At 36.7% G+C, this 14972-nt stretch overlaps 3 protein-coding genes and 1 long non-coding RNA gene across 7 annotated transcripts; 3 read left to right on the forward strand and 1 right to left on the reverse strand.

The window, feature by feature from the left end:
* The first annotated feature begins 1036 nt into the window (after nt 1-1036).
* Nucleotides 1037-3923, forward strand: LOC111793821 (mitochondrial outer membrane protein porin of 34 kDa-like). 2 transcript variants are annotated; one of them, XR_002814979.1, is made up of 7 exons: nt 1038-1182; nt 1289-1356; nt 2031-2141; nt 2737-2823; nt 2987-3195; nt 3286-3777; nt 3827-3923. XR_002814979.1 is itself a non-coding variant. In XM_023675871.1 (6 exons), the coding sequence occupies exons 1-6, from the start codon at nt 1134-1136 to the stop codon at nt 3590-3592; spliced, it is 831 nt and encodes a 276-aa protein (XP_023531639.1). In that variant the 5' UTR covers nt 1037-1133; the 3' UTR covers nt 3593-3902. The 2 variants fall into 2 exon arrangements, 1 of the variants encoding a protein (XP_023531639.1); XM_023675871.1 differs by having other exon boundaries at nt 1037-1182; nt 3286-3902.
* A 358-nt stretch (nt 3924-4281) lies between these two features.
* Nucleotides 4282-5809, forward strand: LOC111793508 (thioredoxin H2-like). 3 transcript variants are annotated; one of them, XM_023675419.1, is made up of 3 exons: nt 4282-4498; nt 4825-4947; nt 5518-5809. In XM_023675419.1, exons 1-3 carry the CDS (start codon nt 4334-4336, stop codon nt 5662-5664), a joined length of 435 nt encoding a protein of 144 aa, XP_023531187.1. In that variant the 5' UTR covers nt 4282-4333; the 3' UTR covers nt 5665-5809. The 3 variants fall into 3 exon arrangements, with proteins under 3 accessions (XP_023531187.1, XP_023531185.1, XP_023531186.1); XM_023675417.1 differs by lacking the exon at nt 4282-4498 and adding an exon at nt 4524-4773 and having other exon boundaries at nt 4866-4947; XM_023675418.1 differs by lacking the exon at nt 4282-4498 and adding an exon at nt 4524-4699.
* A 168-nt stretch (nt 5810-5977) lies between these two features.
* LOC111793507 lies at nt 5978-10779 on the reverse strand. The gene is made up of 4 exons (XM_023675416.1): nt 9890-10779; nt 8216-8812; nt 7765-8047; nt 5978-7623 (listed from the first exon to the last, which is right to left on the reverse strand). The coding sequence occupies exons 1-4, from the start codon at nt 10631-10633 to the stop codon at nt 7595-7597; spliced, it is 1653 nt and encodes a 550-aa protein (XP_023531184.1). The 5' UTR covers nt 10634-10779; the 3' UTR covers nt 5978-7594.
* On the forward strand, nt 8657-10012 carry LOC111793509. The gene is made up of 3 exons (XR_002814940.1): nt 8657-8749; nt 9001-9105; nt 9875-10012. It is a non-coding gene; the product is annotated as an uncharacterized LOC111793509 (long non-coding RNA).
* Nucleotides 10780-14972: the final 4193 nt, after the last annotated feature.

The raw sequence follows: 14972 nt of genomic DNA on the forward strand, positions 1-14972 counted from the left end.
CGTTTTCTTGGTGCTATTAACTATCAGTAGAAGGTAGTCTACTCGAGTCCACCGTTAGTAAATATTGTCCACTTTGGTCCGTTACGTATCGCCGTCAGCCTCACAATTTTAAAACACGTCTACTAGGAAGAGGTTTCCATGCCCTTATTTAGTTATTTTTATAGGTTTTGAGCTTTGAAGTTTATCGAGAAGATTAGATATAACAGTTGTAGTGGGAGTAGAGCCGGTAAGAGACAAGATCATCATTTGTTAACAGTACGGAAGACGAAAATGCATGAAAATTATTGTACCCCACGTGCACGAGCGCACACATATATACGAGATTTTTTTTTTTTTTTTTTGACGCAATGAGATAATTTTATAAACAAATACTATTTCTCTTATCGGGTTGTGGTACCTTGTAAGTCAATAGCTTTTGTTGAGCTATTGAGCGTAGTTTGTAGCGTGAATCAAGAGTTTTAGTAGTCGCCAATTTTAATAGAACTTACCCAATATTTGACATACTCCTGAATTTGGGTCACACTAGTATAGTTTGAGTGTCGTTTCTTTTCTTTATCTTATGACCAACTTACTGTGATTTGTTCTGCCATAGTTTTTTTTGCATATTTTCTCCATGGTCGGAATGAGAGTTATGATCCTGCGAGAGTGAGCTAACTCCAAAAACAATGTACGACTCGGTTATTATTATTTTTTTCTCAATGAAAAATTTAAAAATAAAAAAATAAAAAAACATAACTTAATTGGTGGGGGTGTATACATTAAAACATAAAACTTACCAAATATTATTATCTTAAAAGGTTTTTTATTTTTTATTATTTTTTATTTTTGTAGAATTATTTATCTAAAATGATAATCGCCTCAATTTTGTAATTTTCCCATACACTTAAATTAAAATATTTGAGCTTCACAGAAAAAAAAAAAAAAAAAAAAAAAAAAAAAAAAAAAAAAAAAAAAAAAAAAAAAAAAAAAAAAAAAAAAAAAAAAAAAAAAAAANAAAAAAAAAGCGCTGAAATTAGGGTTTTGAAGGTGTATATGAGAGCCACCGATTCCTCCAACCATTTTCTACAGCTTTGGGGAAGAGGACTATCGTATTTCTTTGGGAGTTTTCATTTCATTTTCCGTTACTACAAATCATGGGGAAGGGTCCTGGTCTCTACTCTGATATCGGCAAGAGAGCTAGAGGTTATTGATTTCTTCATCTTCATTTCTGGGTAATATGGTGTTCAATATGTCATTTTTGTTGATTTTTTCTTCAAATTTTGTTGTGTTTTGCCTTTTTCTTTGGCAGATCTTCTTTACAGAGACTACCAGAGCGACCAGAAGTTCACCATCACTACTTACTCCCCCACTGGAGTTGTGAGTTCGTCCTGCCACACTTTCTTCAGTTTCTAGATCTGTTTTTGTGTCGAAGATACACTTGTGGATGTAATTTCCATTGGTGAATGAATCTTGAAGAACGCTAAAGAGAAGAAAAAACAAAAAATGAAAATAAGCTTCTTAATATACTTTCTTGACTTCTCTATGCTGTTCTATGGATTGAAATTATAATCTTCGTTTCTGTTTGTAATCGATTTTGAACGTATTATCAGAATTTATTACAGCCTTCCTTGATATATATAATTTGGGCTGGATTTCGATTCTTTGAGGTAATGAATATAGGGTTTTCTTTTATTTGAATGATCATTGACAAATGCGCTTGCATTACCACTCTGTTTTTGGGGCATCATTGGTTTCTTTTCATATTAATAATTTTCGTGTAAAATAAATTGTAGTTGCTCTAATGTTTGGTTACTTTGCATTTTGTTTGTGTTGCATGCACCAATCATCATCCACAGTGATTCTTAATTCTTTTGCACCAGAGGTTTCTTTGAATTAGTTCAGGCTTCCATTAAAAGTTCAAGTTCCATCTCAGATTTGCTGCTTGCTTGCTAGTTTTTTGTACTTAGTATTTTGGATGTAACTTTGATAATTCTTCTCCTCTATTGTTACAAGTTTTTTCTAATTCTTTGTTTATGTGTTTTTATTTGTAGGCTATAACATCTTCAGGAACGAAGAAGGGTGACCTGTTTTTGGGTGATGTTAATACTCAGCTCAAGAACAAAAACATCACGACCGATATCAAAGTTGACACAAGCTCCAATGTAATCTATTTTTCTTATTTGTTATCCCTCAGATTATGATTTAAGTATGTTCTTGCTCGTCTCTGTCTCCCTCTACCCCCCATTACTTTATACCAGTTTTAAAATTTTATACATTTAAACTTCCATAGTTTTTTCCATTAGCCTATCAAGAATTTTGAAGGTTCACTTGTAGTATCATTGTTGTTTCATGTTTATATCTGGATGTCTATGATTTTTATCCAATTATGAGGCACTATGCAGCTTAAGGTCCTTTGAAAAAGTCCAAACGATATACAGAAAGTTCATGTGAACTGTTAAAAATCAAGGATTATATGATCATGTATAGCGGTATGAACATGTGTAGTATACTGATAAAAATACCAACATAGAATATAACATTTGAATCAAGTCTCTGTCTCGCTTCTTTTTGCGGAAGGTAGACTCTCTTGTCTAGTTTAATTCCTTCGAACTTTTATTGATTAGAATAGGAAACCATAATTCTTCATAGTCAATAGTCATAGGTTGGTCCATTTTCATGTTGAAAGCAGCACGATTACCTCTCTTTGTAGCTCATATCAGTTAACAATCTAAGAAATGCTGTTCTGAAATTTTGTAGCTTGTTACAACTATAACTGTGGATGAACCTGCTCCTGGATTGAAGGCAATACTTAGTTTCAAAGTCCCTGATCAAAGGTCTGGTAAGGTGAGTGATGGAATAATGTACTTTCAGTCTCTGGAGAGATTGTGTCCTACTTTTTGATGGAGTTGTGCATTTTCTTTTTCATTTTGTGCTGACTGACGTGCTGAAATAGTTATAAACAGGTCGATAAGAATCACCCGACTGATTTTTTGTTTTTGTCAAGTAGGTGGAACTGCAATATCTGCATGACTATGCTGGAATCAGCACGAGTATTGGGTTGACAGCCAATCCTATCGTCAACTTTTCTGGTGTCGTTGGGTCAAATCTTCTTGCCCTCGGTACTGATCTCTCATTTGACACAAAAACTGGAAACTTCACCAAAGTCAATACTGGACTGAGCTTTGCTAACGCAGACCTAATTGCTTCTCTGACCTTGTGAGTTTTCTAGTCAGCTCTCTTACAGGTTTATGAGTTATACTCCTTTTTGGTACATATTAAGGAGAATTATCTCCTTTAATGACCCAGGAATGACAAGGGTGATACGTTGAGTGCATCATACTACCACACAGTGAACCCTTTGACCAGCACGGCCGTCGGAGCAGAGGTCGCTCACAGCTTTTCCTCCAATGAGAATACAATCACTGTTGGAACCCAACATGCACTTGATCCACTGACCACGGTGAAGGCTCGAGTGAACAACTTTGGGAAGGCGAGTGCTCTTATCCAGCACGAGTGGCGTCCAAAGTCGTTCTTCACCGTATCTGGGGAGGTAGACACCAAAGCGATTGACAAGAGTGCCAAGGTTGGACTAGCTTTGGCCCTCAAGCCATGATAGGACAAATTGATTACTCGCTATGGCCGGAAGAATTAAGCCTGAAGAATTAAGGTAGAGTTTTCTGGTACATAGCTCCCCAAGTTGTTTGTCGAGACCTCGATGATATGTGTTGATCGATATGTGTTGATGAATGTTGCCGCCAGTCGTTTTGGATTGTAGAAATAAAATGTTAAGATGATGATGTGGGTATCATAGACATATATTTGGTACCGTTTTTTGCACTGTGATGAGTCCCTTTTGAAACCGGGCCAGATGAAACTGGTTGAGGAGGAGATTTACAATTGATATATTGTTCCATTTTTCTTTCTTTATTGCATCTTTTTTGCTATTCAATCTCCCTTCCCCTCCTACTTTTTTTTTATTATTATTATTTTTTTTATAATTATTATTTTCTTTCTCATTATTGTATTATTCATTGCAGTGCNATTTAACCCAATCTCAAAATTGAAAGAAATTTATAAGTTAGATATAAAAATGTTTCAGTGAAAAATAAAATATATAATTTAAAGAGACTTAAAACTTTCAAAATTATCGTAAATTAGAGACAATTAAAATTTATTTATTTTCCTATTTTATACCTTAAATATCTTTTTTTTTTTTGAATTAAATATCCCTAATTAATATTTGGTAGTTGGGCCGCAGTTGGGCCCGTAGTTGGGCCCATTTTCTCCAAGTCTACGCCGGCACAGAACACGCCATTTTCTTTTGCCAAGAGAGAGAAAATAGAGAGAGAGAAAAATGGGAGTTCTTTTCTCAACGATCGGCACTCTTGTTTCTAAATGGTTCGGCCCCTCAACGGCGAGTGCCGAAGCTGCCTCGTCGGAGCCGTCGTCGGTGTCTTCTTTTCATTCGTCGGCCAGATGGAAACTCCACTTCGATTCCGTTCAGGAATCTTCCAAGCTCGTAAGAATCAATTTTACCNAATAGAGAGAGAGAAAAATGGGAGTTCTTTTCTCAACGATCGGCACTCTTGTTTCTAAATGGTTCGGCCCCTCAACGGCGAGTGCCGAAGCTGCCTCGTCGGAGCCGTCGTCGGTGTCTTCTTTTCATTCGTCGGCCAGATGGAAACTCCACTTCGATTCCGTTCAGGAATCTTCCAAGCTCGTAAGAATCAATTTTACCTTTTCCATTGCCAGTCGTTTGATTGAAGGGGTTTTTTCTAGGACTACTGTTGATCGGTGATATGATTTTCTCTCTTCGTTGAATTTTTTGCGACTGTGTGAGAGTAGATGGTGATTGATTTCTCGGCGACTTGGTGTGGACCTTGTAGGCTCATGGAGCCGTCCTTCAACGCCATGGCCAGTACATATACTGATGTTGAGTTCATCAAAATCGATGTCGATGAGTTATCTGTATGTCTTTCTACTTCTAATTTGGCATTCCCTTGTTTCTGTTTCTGATTCTTAATTGCAATTGTTGCTAATTATAAATTTTGGTGGTTTATGTTAGGGTGTTCGTCAGTTTAGTCTCTGTTACTCTAATAATATCTTTCTGTTGGTCTATGTTGAAATTGAATGATAGTAGTGAGTTAGCATAAGCTTAGAAGAGGAATTGAGCATATAAGAGTGGAAAATTTGCAATTTCTGCCAATTTCTTAGTAACTTGGAGACGAAATACGAAACTTTTCTCTCTGAATAGGTATGGTTTCATGTAATTTCATCATAGAAACTTGGAGGAGTTACTTATGATATAATTGAAAACTATGCCCTCTGCTCACAGCTCAACAAGTTAAGACATTGTATCCTCAATTAAAATGTTAGAGACTTGAATCTGCATCTCAACATGTTATTGAATTCTAGAATAATGTTCAAACATAATTTGCTAGATTGAATCTTTTTAACACGGACTAAAGTGAAAAAATGACTAAAAGAAATTTACCCTGAATCCAATTGTGAGAATGACACGAGTGTCTCTGTAATCAGGATGTGGCTCAGGATTTTGGAGTACAAGCAATGCCAACATTTGTATTGCTGAGGAGAGGGAAAGTGTTGGATACGGTGGTTGGAGCCCGTAAGGAAGAGCTGGAGAAGAAGATTCAGAAGCACCGATCAGCTTCTGGTGGAACTTAAATCCACAAATCTCCAGCAATAAGTTCTCTCTCTCACTCTTCTTCCTCTTTTTATGCAAACATATGAAAATTATCTATATTCTAACTTGACCAGTGATTTGAATTTACACGTATTATATAAACTCCATGTTCTTGTTTGAGCTCAATCTGACTGATTTTCTCTTTCCTGTAAGATATACCCATTGTTAACCTTTTTTTGGTCTAATGATTCGTTCGTTTATTTTCTCCTATCATCTGTGTGCTTGAAAACCCAACAGTTTTTAGGTGATTTCTTGCAAATATCCTAAAGTTTTTGAAGTTGAGTTGGAATTTTGATGTCCATGTGAAACCAATCTTGGTATTGTAGCTTAGCTAAGACAGTTTCTATGATCTGGAGAACCTTTTTCTCTCATTTATTGTGGCATTCCTCTATGGAAAGGAAAATACTTTAGTTGTAACAGGAAAGGTTAAATCTCTGCCTCCTGAAGTGGTTGGCCTAATGTTGTTTCTCTCATAGAACCCTAATTGAACCATTTTCTTACTAAGCTGGAGGCCAAAGTAATTTGAGGCACTAAAATCATCCCCCTCCCAAGTATTCTTACTCAAACCTGTAGCCACCAACCAATTGCCATATTTCATCCTTTACAAAACTTTGAAGTTTTTAATAAAATAAATCAAAGCCTAAAAGTACGCAACATCTCAGATCAACAAAATGTAACAATCTTAAATTAAATCTAAACCACTAAATTAACATTGTTTAAACAGAAACTCTTAATACAAAGAAGCATACACTACATTGACCACAGTGATCAAAATGATGAAGAACTGACATCTACTAAGAACTTATAGGGGAACATACTTATCCACTGATTTTTCAACAAACTCGAGCAATGTAAATATGCTTAAGGACCTATTAAGCATATGGGAATAGAATTAAGCATTCAACGATCACATCTACTGTTAGAAAGGGTAAATCGCTGAAGTGAGATATATACAACTAACTCGGTCGGTTGGCCTTTCTGAACCAAAGACTCTATTCCCTGACCAAACATTTCAGAAAAAAACCCTTGGAAATCTTGCTAATCCCATCATTTTTTCAAGCATAATCCATTATATTACGTGGAGTTGTACTCATCTAGAAATTTCTTAACAATCCACAATTTTCTATACCTAAATATTGAAGCACAAAGGTACCATTTATGAGTCGTTGATACACTCGACATTGAACTGTTTCTTACTGGATTGGAAACCTCCTTTTTAACGCAACCATGTAGACAACCTTCTCCAAATCATCCTAACTCCAAAAAAATACAATCTTTTGAAATGAAAAAAAACACTTTGTATTAGCATGCCAATACTTTCAATGTCAATGAACTTACTCTTTCTCCTCTTTGATAGTATTCTTCGTTGAACTTAGGCTTCCACCATTCGATACCCTGCAAACATCCAAGCAAAGTCCTTATTCTCAGAAAGACTTATAATCATAAATTTGACTTCACCGTTCGAAAGAGATAGACTCAAAATTTTGTTTCCAACCTGAACTTAATATGATCTGCAATTGATTTGGTGAATTCCAAAAGGGTTGACTTATTACCACTAAGTCAGACTTGTAATTCTTGTAGACATTATCTTCATCCCAAACGCCATCCTATACTATCAATTCCGAAACCTAAAAAATCGAATAAATGTGCAACATTCGATAACGACTAAGCTTACAATGTTTGAATAATGTATCTAAAGTCTGTGAATAATGATTATTACTACAACTGATACAAACAATGCGGCATTTTGTATGTTACAATTGATACAAAAATTTCAGACAAAAAAATTCAATAGGGAATTAATAAGCATGAGCTCCTCTTTCTCAACTTTAACATGAAAAAATCTGACTTTCTGTCAATTTGGAGCTGCAAAAACATTCCTAGAAAACCTTGTGGTTTGACTTCTCTGCTCTACGGGCTTTCGTCGGGTGCTTCGACATCTGATGAACATTTAGTGACGAGATCAGACAATAGTATAAAACCTAGGAAATACTACCTTATTCCATATGATAAAGTGAGAGATATGGGCAATTAGCTAAAGTTATAAGGACCAAAAGTAAATTTTTTGAAACTATACTAACCTCCGGACGAAGGGACAACAACGACGTGCATGTCGTTGTTGTTGGGAGGAAGTTGAAGGCGAAGAGGATAAAGTTTTTGATTGAGAGGGTTGCGAGAGCAGACAACGATGTCTTCTAGGCGGGTCTCCTCTTTTAATCTCTCCTTCAACTCTTCCACTTCACTTCCTTTGAATATGAACCTCACCTCTTCTCCTTCTTCCACGTCTCCTTTCTCGTTTGCGATTTTGTAATGAATCACTCTCCCCTCGACCTTCATTGTCAATTCGTCCGGTGACCCACTTGACTGCATTTGATTAGATTTGATATCAACAGAAGATATTAATACATATGTAAAATATTACTAATCTCACATATTTCATACTTATGCAATAGTTATACATTGATTTAGCCTAATTTGTTGTCCCTATGTTATTTTTGACAAAAAGTTATAGAATTGAGATCATGAGCTAACCTTGTGATGGGAATGATGATCTCGGGACGGCGACGACTCAACCTTTGAATGGTGGTGGGATGTAGTCATCCATGGTGGTGGGGGTGGGGGGAGAATAGGTTCATATCCAGTAGAACTAGCTATGGAATCGAGAGAGTTGAGAGTTTGAATCACCATAACATCAACGTCCCAAAGAATCCAATCTTGATGGGAGGTTGAATGAGGAATATCATGAGTAATGGAGTTTCGCCAGGGAGGCAAGCCACCATTGGCCCTTAGGAACTGGCCGTAGCGAGTTCTGAACTTGATCTGATCGCCCTCTCTAATGGGCTCCCACTCGACGGAGGAATCAAGCCTTTTGGGTTGGGTTTGAATGACCTTCTTACCAGTTATGCCCAAAAGAAAGGGGATGTTGCTGGCCGTAAGGTACGTGCCGAAGCAGCTCTTGAAGCGAAGGGTGGTTGAATGCTCGACGAATTCCACCGTCCATCTGGCGTTCTTGATCGAGCCATTGCGGTCTTGACACACGGATTCTTCGTCTACCTCTGCTAGAAGGTACTTGTCATGGTGGCTTTTTAGACGAACCACTTGTGCCCTTCGAAATAGCTCCATTGTACTCTGTTAAATCCCCCACCAAAGTTATGCCCAATTAGCTCACAAACAAAAAAAACACTCGAAATTCAGAACAAATCATGCCCAAACCGGGGATCGAATGCAAAACCCAATTGATCTGAGCTCCAAACAAAAAGACCAAAAATCAAAATTCAAGAACACACAACGAATTTAAAGGAGAAGCTTTTTTTCAGGAGAAAGAAGCAGAGAGGCAAAATGAACGACGGGGAAAGGAAAGAACTGTATACCCGATAAAGGAGGAGCCCACGGCTTTGCCTCGCCGGAATCTGCTAATCCCGGTAATAGTTTTTGTGGTTCAAACCTAGCTCTGTTCTCTTTTTTTTTTTTTTTTTTTTTTTTTTTTTTTTTTTTTTTTTTTTTTTTTTNACTCCAAATTATTTCAATTAATTACAAAATTTATTATAATCCATGATTAATCATTTTAAAATTACATTTTTTCTTTTCATAATTTGATAAAATATCATAAATACTTCTAATAATAGAAGTCACTACCTTGGATATTGATGAAACTTGTGAAAATTTTAGGGTATTTTTGAAAATGAAAGGATATTTAGATAATTTGACATTTTTATTTAAAAAGTTTAATAATATATATATTTTTAAGGCAAATGAACATTTCAAGGACATTTTTATTAATTTAGTTTATAAAAAGTTTTAACAATAATAAAAGGAAGCGTATTAAATATGTATGTAATTAATTAAAATATAATTTTGAAATTCGTGAGCTAGAAAGCATCCTATATTGTCCTTCACGTCAGTTCTGTCTCGAAGTTAGAGGTCAACGTCATTGAATTGGTCAACTTTGACAGATTCGAAGCAAATNTAATTATGAAATAATTTATAAACACTCTCTATTCTATCATTTATTATCATTATTCTTTACCATTTAATTCATAAGAAAGCTAAGAGAACAAATAATAATTAATAATAAAAAACTAAAAGTTAAATTAATGAAATTTTAACGTTTTTTTTTTTTTTTTTTGAAATGTTAAGGATATTGATTTATTTATTTTTACTATTCAAATAAAATGAGAATGGATTAAACAGTTGTCCGGAGCTTACCAGATCTCTGTCAGTGACGTGGCCAGATCCGGTACCGGAGATGGACATCGACGGCGACCGGGTTTCCAAATCGTAATCAGAATTACTCGAGAACGACGAATTGCTCGAAAAGCTGGCCGCCGGTGAGATACAGTCAGCAGCCAACTCATCAAGCGGCGTGATATCAAGAGCATCCACACTCCAAAGCACCCACTCCTGCGTCGCCGTCCGGCGTGGGATATCGTGAGTGACAGAGTTTCTCCACGGCGGCGCTCCGCCGTTTGCACGGAGGAACATCCCAGCCCTCGTTTTCAACTTCACGAAAAACCCATCTTTCCTCGGCTCCCACTCGATGGAGCCTTCACTGGGGACGGCGGCAAGATCCGCCTGGACGACCTTCTTTCCGGCGGTGCCGAGAATGAAAGGCGCATCGGAGGCAGTGAGGTACTTGCCGAAGCAGCTCTTGAGGTGTATGACGTGGGGCTTTCCGGCGATGAGCTCCACCGTCCATCGGACGTGAGGGGTGGCGCCGTTGCGGGTCAGGCGGGTGGATTGTTGGTCGTCGGCGGCTTGGAGGTACTTGCCCAGATGGCTTTGAAGACGAACAACTCTGGCGGTGTTGAAAAACTCCATGGAAGGACAAGAAGAAGGTGTAATAGGGAAGTGCCTTTTAATTGTAGGAAAGGGGTTGACCAACAACCCTAGGTCAATTTTGTTTTTTTTCCCTAAGTTGGCTACCATGACCATCCTAGAAATCACTGTCATCCGTGCAGGGGCGATTTACTTTTACCCGAGTAGCACGTGACTTGAGTACTTAAGAAATATTCAGCAAGTCACTACACTATTGGGGTTAGTAATATAATCACACACATTTAATGATGAGACCTATCTTTTAAAATCGTAATATGACCTTAGGCTCTTTCTAATTCCGGACAGGGTTGGATGTGTAATACTTCCTCACACACGGTCCAAGCACACATGGACCCACTAGATGGGCTCGTATAGACACCTGATATGAACCAAGAGACATCAATCATACAATATACTTCAACGATGATGTGAAGAAAAGGTTGTCAAAATTATCAAAAGATGTTTCAATTCATGCTACGTTGAAGAAGAATGAAGTTTGATTGTTGTAAATTTTGGGTGGGTTACAATTTAGAGTTATTGTATTTTAAGACTTTTTATTTAATTTCGGTTACATTTACATCATGGCTAATTATGGTCATTAAGTATGAATGTTACCACTCTTGTAATGACTTTAGTAGTTTCCTTTTGAGGCTATATGAAGTCATGTATGTTGTATTTGTAACAGACTTGGAATGGGCCTAACTTAGTCGAGAAGCAAAGTAAAATGTAAGAACTCATTTAGTTTAGTTAATTATAATAGTGAGATCAGATAATTTTTTGAATCATTGAACGGATTTTAAGAAACTCAGTGTATGACTATTAGAGAAAGTGTCTGATTATGATAATTAAATCTATAAAACTATTTTTCTTAGACTTATTTTTAATGTCACATTAATTTGTGATATGTCACTATTTATTTATAGTTCTATATAACCATAAAAAGTATATGGTATGATATTTTTTTAATGCATGTTAAATTTTGACATAAAATAAATACAAAATTAACAAGTTTTGATAGGGGAAGAAAATTAATATTCGTGTAGAGGAATCGAACCAAATCGAAGTAGTGACCTGAACCATGGTTTGATCTAAATCGACTGATTTGGATCAATATTTAAATTTTTTCTATACTTCAATTGCAACTTTAACGACTTGCTTCTACTCTAGGCCAAATCCTAAGACTCACATCTTATTTCATCATCGAGATTCTTAACACATGACTAACACGCTTCTAAATCAATTAGAAGCTTCACTGGGAGGAGTTCGGAGCCTTCATTGGGTCAAGACAGTTTTAAAACTATCAACCAAAGCTTATTGAATGATTTCAGCACTTATTAAACCTTATTGGGACATTAAAGACTTGTTGGGACATAACAACCAAATACCTCACTTAAGTCAAATTTACTGAGAACGGGCCTGTGGGTCAAATTTATAGTCGTGACCTCCCAACATCCACCCATTTGAACATTATTGAGGCACGAATCGCATAGCATGTTGGAGCTCCACCCTATAACTGAACCTTCGATTCAATGGTAGGAGCATAATTTTGACACATCCATGTCATCGACACTATCTTTAAAATCTATTCACAAAGGAAATACATAGGATATTCGCCTTGGAATGTTTGCCCACACGACACACTCATGTGCCATGAGATAGCTCATTTAGGTCTTGAGGCCCATAGGTGGTGGAGAACCAATATCATGCCTCCCGCTATAGTACATGCTATGGCAACCTTAGACATCAAATTGGCGAGGATTTATATGCCAATGTAAAGCATTTGTCTAGTGTTTAATTCCAGCTAACATAATGCAAGACTCATTTTATTGCCCCATAATGAACCTTCAAAGACGGCTGCCGCCAATCTTAAAACAGTTCTTATAATTTCAAAACGAACTATTGGAGAGAAAGCTTCTTCTATTTTGCCACAAGAACAGATTTATACTTATATGCTTCCATTTAATGCAAATTTTACTTGAACATCAACATCTCCCATGTTTTTTTTCTTCTCAATCAGTGCATCTATTCTACCGTCGTTTTCTATCCCTCTTCTTGTTTAGATACACGAAATGTCAATATATGAATTGTTTCATTATTCGTTATTTCCCGGTCTTTTCGTTGCATTCACTTACAACAAGAAAGAACCACCAGTATTTGGTGCAGCACCTGCATTTTGGTGTATTCTTCTTTCTTTCTTTGGTCTTTCGTTCCGTCATATTTCTAATAACTTATCCAATTACGACGTATTAACCGCGAATGCACCTTTCTTTTTATCAAATCTCAGGGACATGGTCTAATCATGAGGGTAGTATTTTATCATGGCGTCGGATCCCAAGTTTTTATGGATTCCTTCTTTGTTACCGGGGTCGACCCCAAAGCCATAATGTCATTCATAACTTATAGGGTCGGAAACAACAAGAGAAAATTGATAAAATACATATATGTCTAACTTAAGATTTATATTTTCTTGGCGAAGATTCTTCAAGAAAAGAGTTGATGCTTGGTGATGCTAAAGTTGATGAATCTAACAAAATTCATCAGTTTATATGTCCATATCCTCTGCAACGGAAATATTGCGTGTCATGTTTCTTTGCTCAATCAACCGCCTTTGTCCATCATTTCTCCTTATACTCTTGTTACCACAACCATGGTTGTTGCAAAATTCTCCTCTCCACGACCTGTACTTGTTGAACGGACATTTTGCCCTTGGTTGGAGGTTGTCTCCTTTTCTTGAAGTGCTTTTTCTTCTGCTCTAGGTTCTAATATATCAACAAACTCTTATTCTACTAGGTTTCGTAGCTCCTACGATCTAAGCACGCTCTTCACTACGATGCTCCACCAATCACATTTCTCATCACTAAAAATTGGTATGAACAGTGCGAAAAAGAAAAATAAGCTAGTTAAAAAAAAAAAAAAACACTCCATCTTGTGTTTCTCTTTAGTACCCAAAACATGTATTCACTCAATATCCAATGGACCCGGGCCTCACTTTTCATTCAATAGTCAAATAAACCAAAAATGACTATGATACCAAATTTGTGTTGTGCCGTAATGCCACAATCTTCAATGCTCTAATACTATTTGTGTCGTAATGCTACAACCTCTATTGCTCTGATATCCACTTGTTGTAGTGGAAGCGGAAGCAAGATCGATCACGCTTCCACACTCACAAACAAAAAAATTAAATAAAGAGACACAAAGATGAGTGATTCAGAGAGAAGAAATTCTCCTGCATCCATGGGTGGAAGCCAATCACTATAACCATAGTGTTTACAAGTATATCTCTCACACTCTCCCACTACAAAATCTCTTTTACAAAGTTACTCCCAATTGTCTCAGGCAAATACAAAATGACAGTGACGACAATGACTTCACACCTCAAAACAATGCTAGACAAGTATTTATATAGGCATATCAATTGTAACGACCTAGATCCACCGCTAGTAGATATTGTCCTCTTTGGGCTTCCCCTCAAGGGTTTATAACACGTCTACTAGGGGAAGATTTCCACACCCTTATAAATGATGATTTGTTCTCCTCCCCAACTAATGTGGGACAACACAATCCACCCCCCTTCGGGACCTAGCGTCCTCGCTGGCACTCTTTCCTTCCTCCAATCGATGTGGGACCGCCCCCAAATTCACCCCCTTTGGGACCCAACGTCCTTCCTGGCTCACCGCCTCGTGTCTACCCCCCTTCGGAGAACAGCGAAAAGGTTGACACATCGTCCGGTGTCTGGCTTTGATACCATTTGTAACGACCCAGATCCACCGCTAGTAGATATCTCTTTAGGCTTTCCCTTTCGGGCTTCCCCTCAAGGCTTTAAAACACGTTTATTAGGGGAAAGTTTCCGCACCCTTATAAATGGTGATTTGTTCTCCTCCCCAACTAATGTAGGACATCACATCAGTACTAATTTTTATACATGAACCAAATACATGAAAATATGGAACCAAATGATTATGAACTAAATGAGAGTTAATAATCATCCTCAAGTGTTCATCGAATGCTATTAGAGTCAATATATATAAATTTATAGTTCTAAAATATATATGTATATTTTTTGAAAATCCTTTTTATTAGCCCTAGATCCTAATAAGCAATTGACCAAAATAATAATAATAATAATAATAATAATAATAATTAATTTATAAATTTTTCAAAACTATTGACAACCTTCTCAAAATTGTGACAACTTTCACGTGGCAAGATGGATATCACTCGCGTGCCATTTGAAAACAGAAGTCACTCTATTCTAACATGTTATAGTAGTACTCATGCTATTGATAGATATACTTATTTATAAATTATAGTTATTTCTATATTTTCGAGATTGAAGAGATCAGAGGTTTCTCCTCGATAATATTGTATCTTATATTCTATGATAAATGTGTTTGTAAAAGCTAGGCTTTTTAGAGAGGCTCGGGCTGTGGATGTCGTGCCTAATACCGTTAGCTATTCGACTATGTCGAGT

Source organism: Cucurbita pepo, chromosome LG04 (genome assembly GCF_002806865.2).
Source record: "Cucurbita pepo subsp. pepo cultivar mu-cu-16 chromosome LG04, ASM280686v2, whole genome shotgun sequence".
NCBI classification, from domain to species: domain Eukaryota; kingdom Viridiplantae; phylum Streptophyta; class Magnoliopsida; order Cucurbitales; family Cucurbitaceae; genus Cucurbita; species Cucurbita pepo.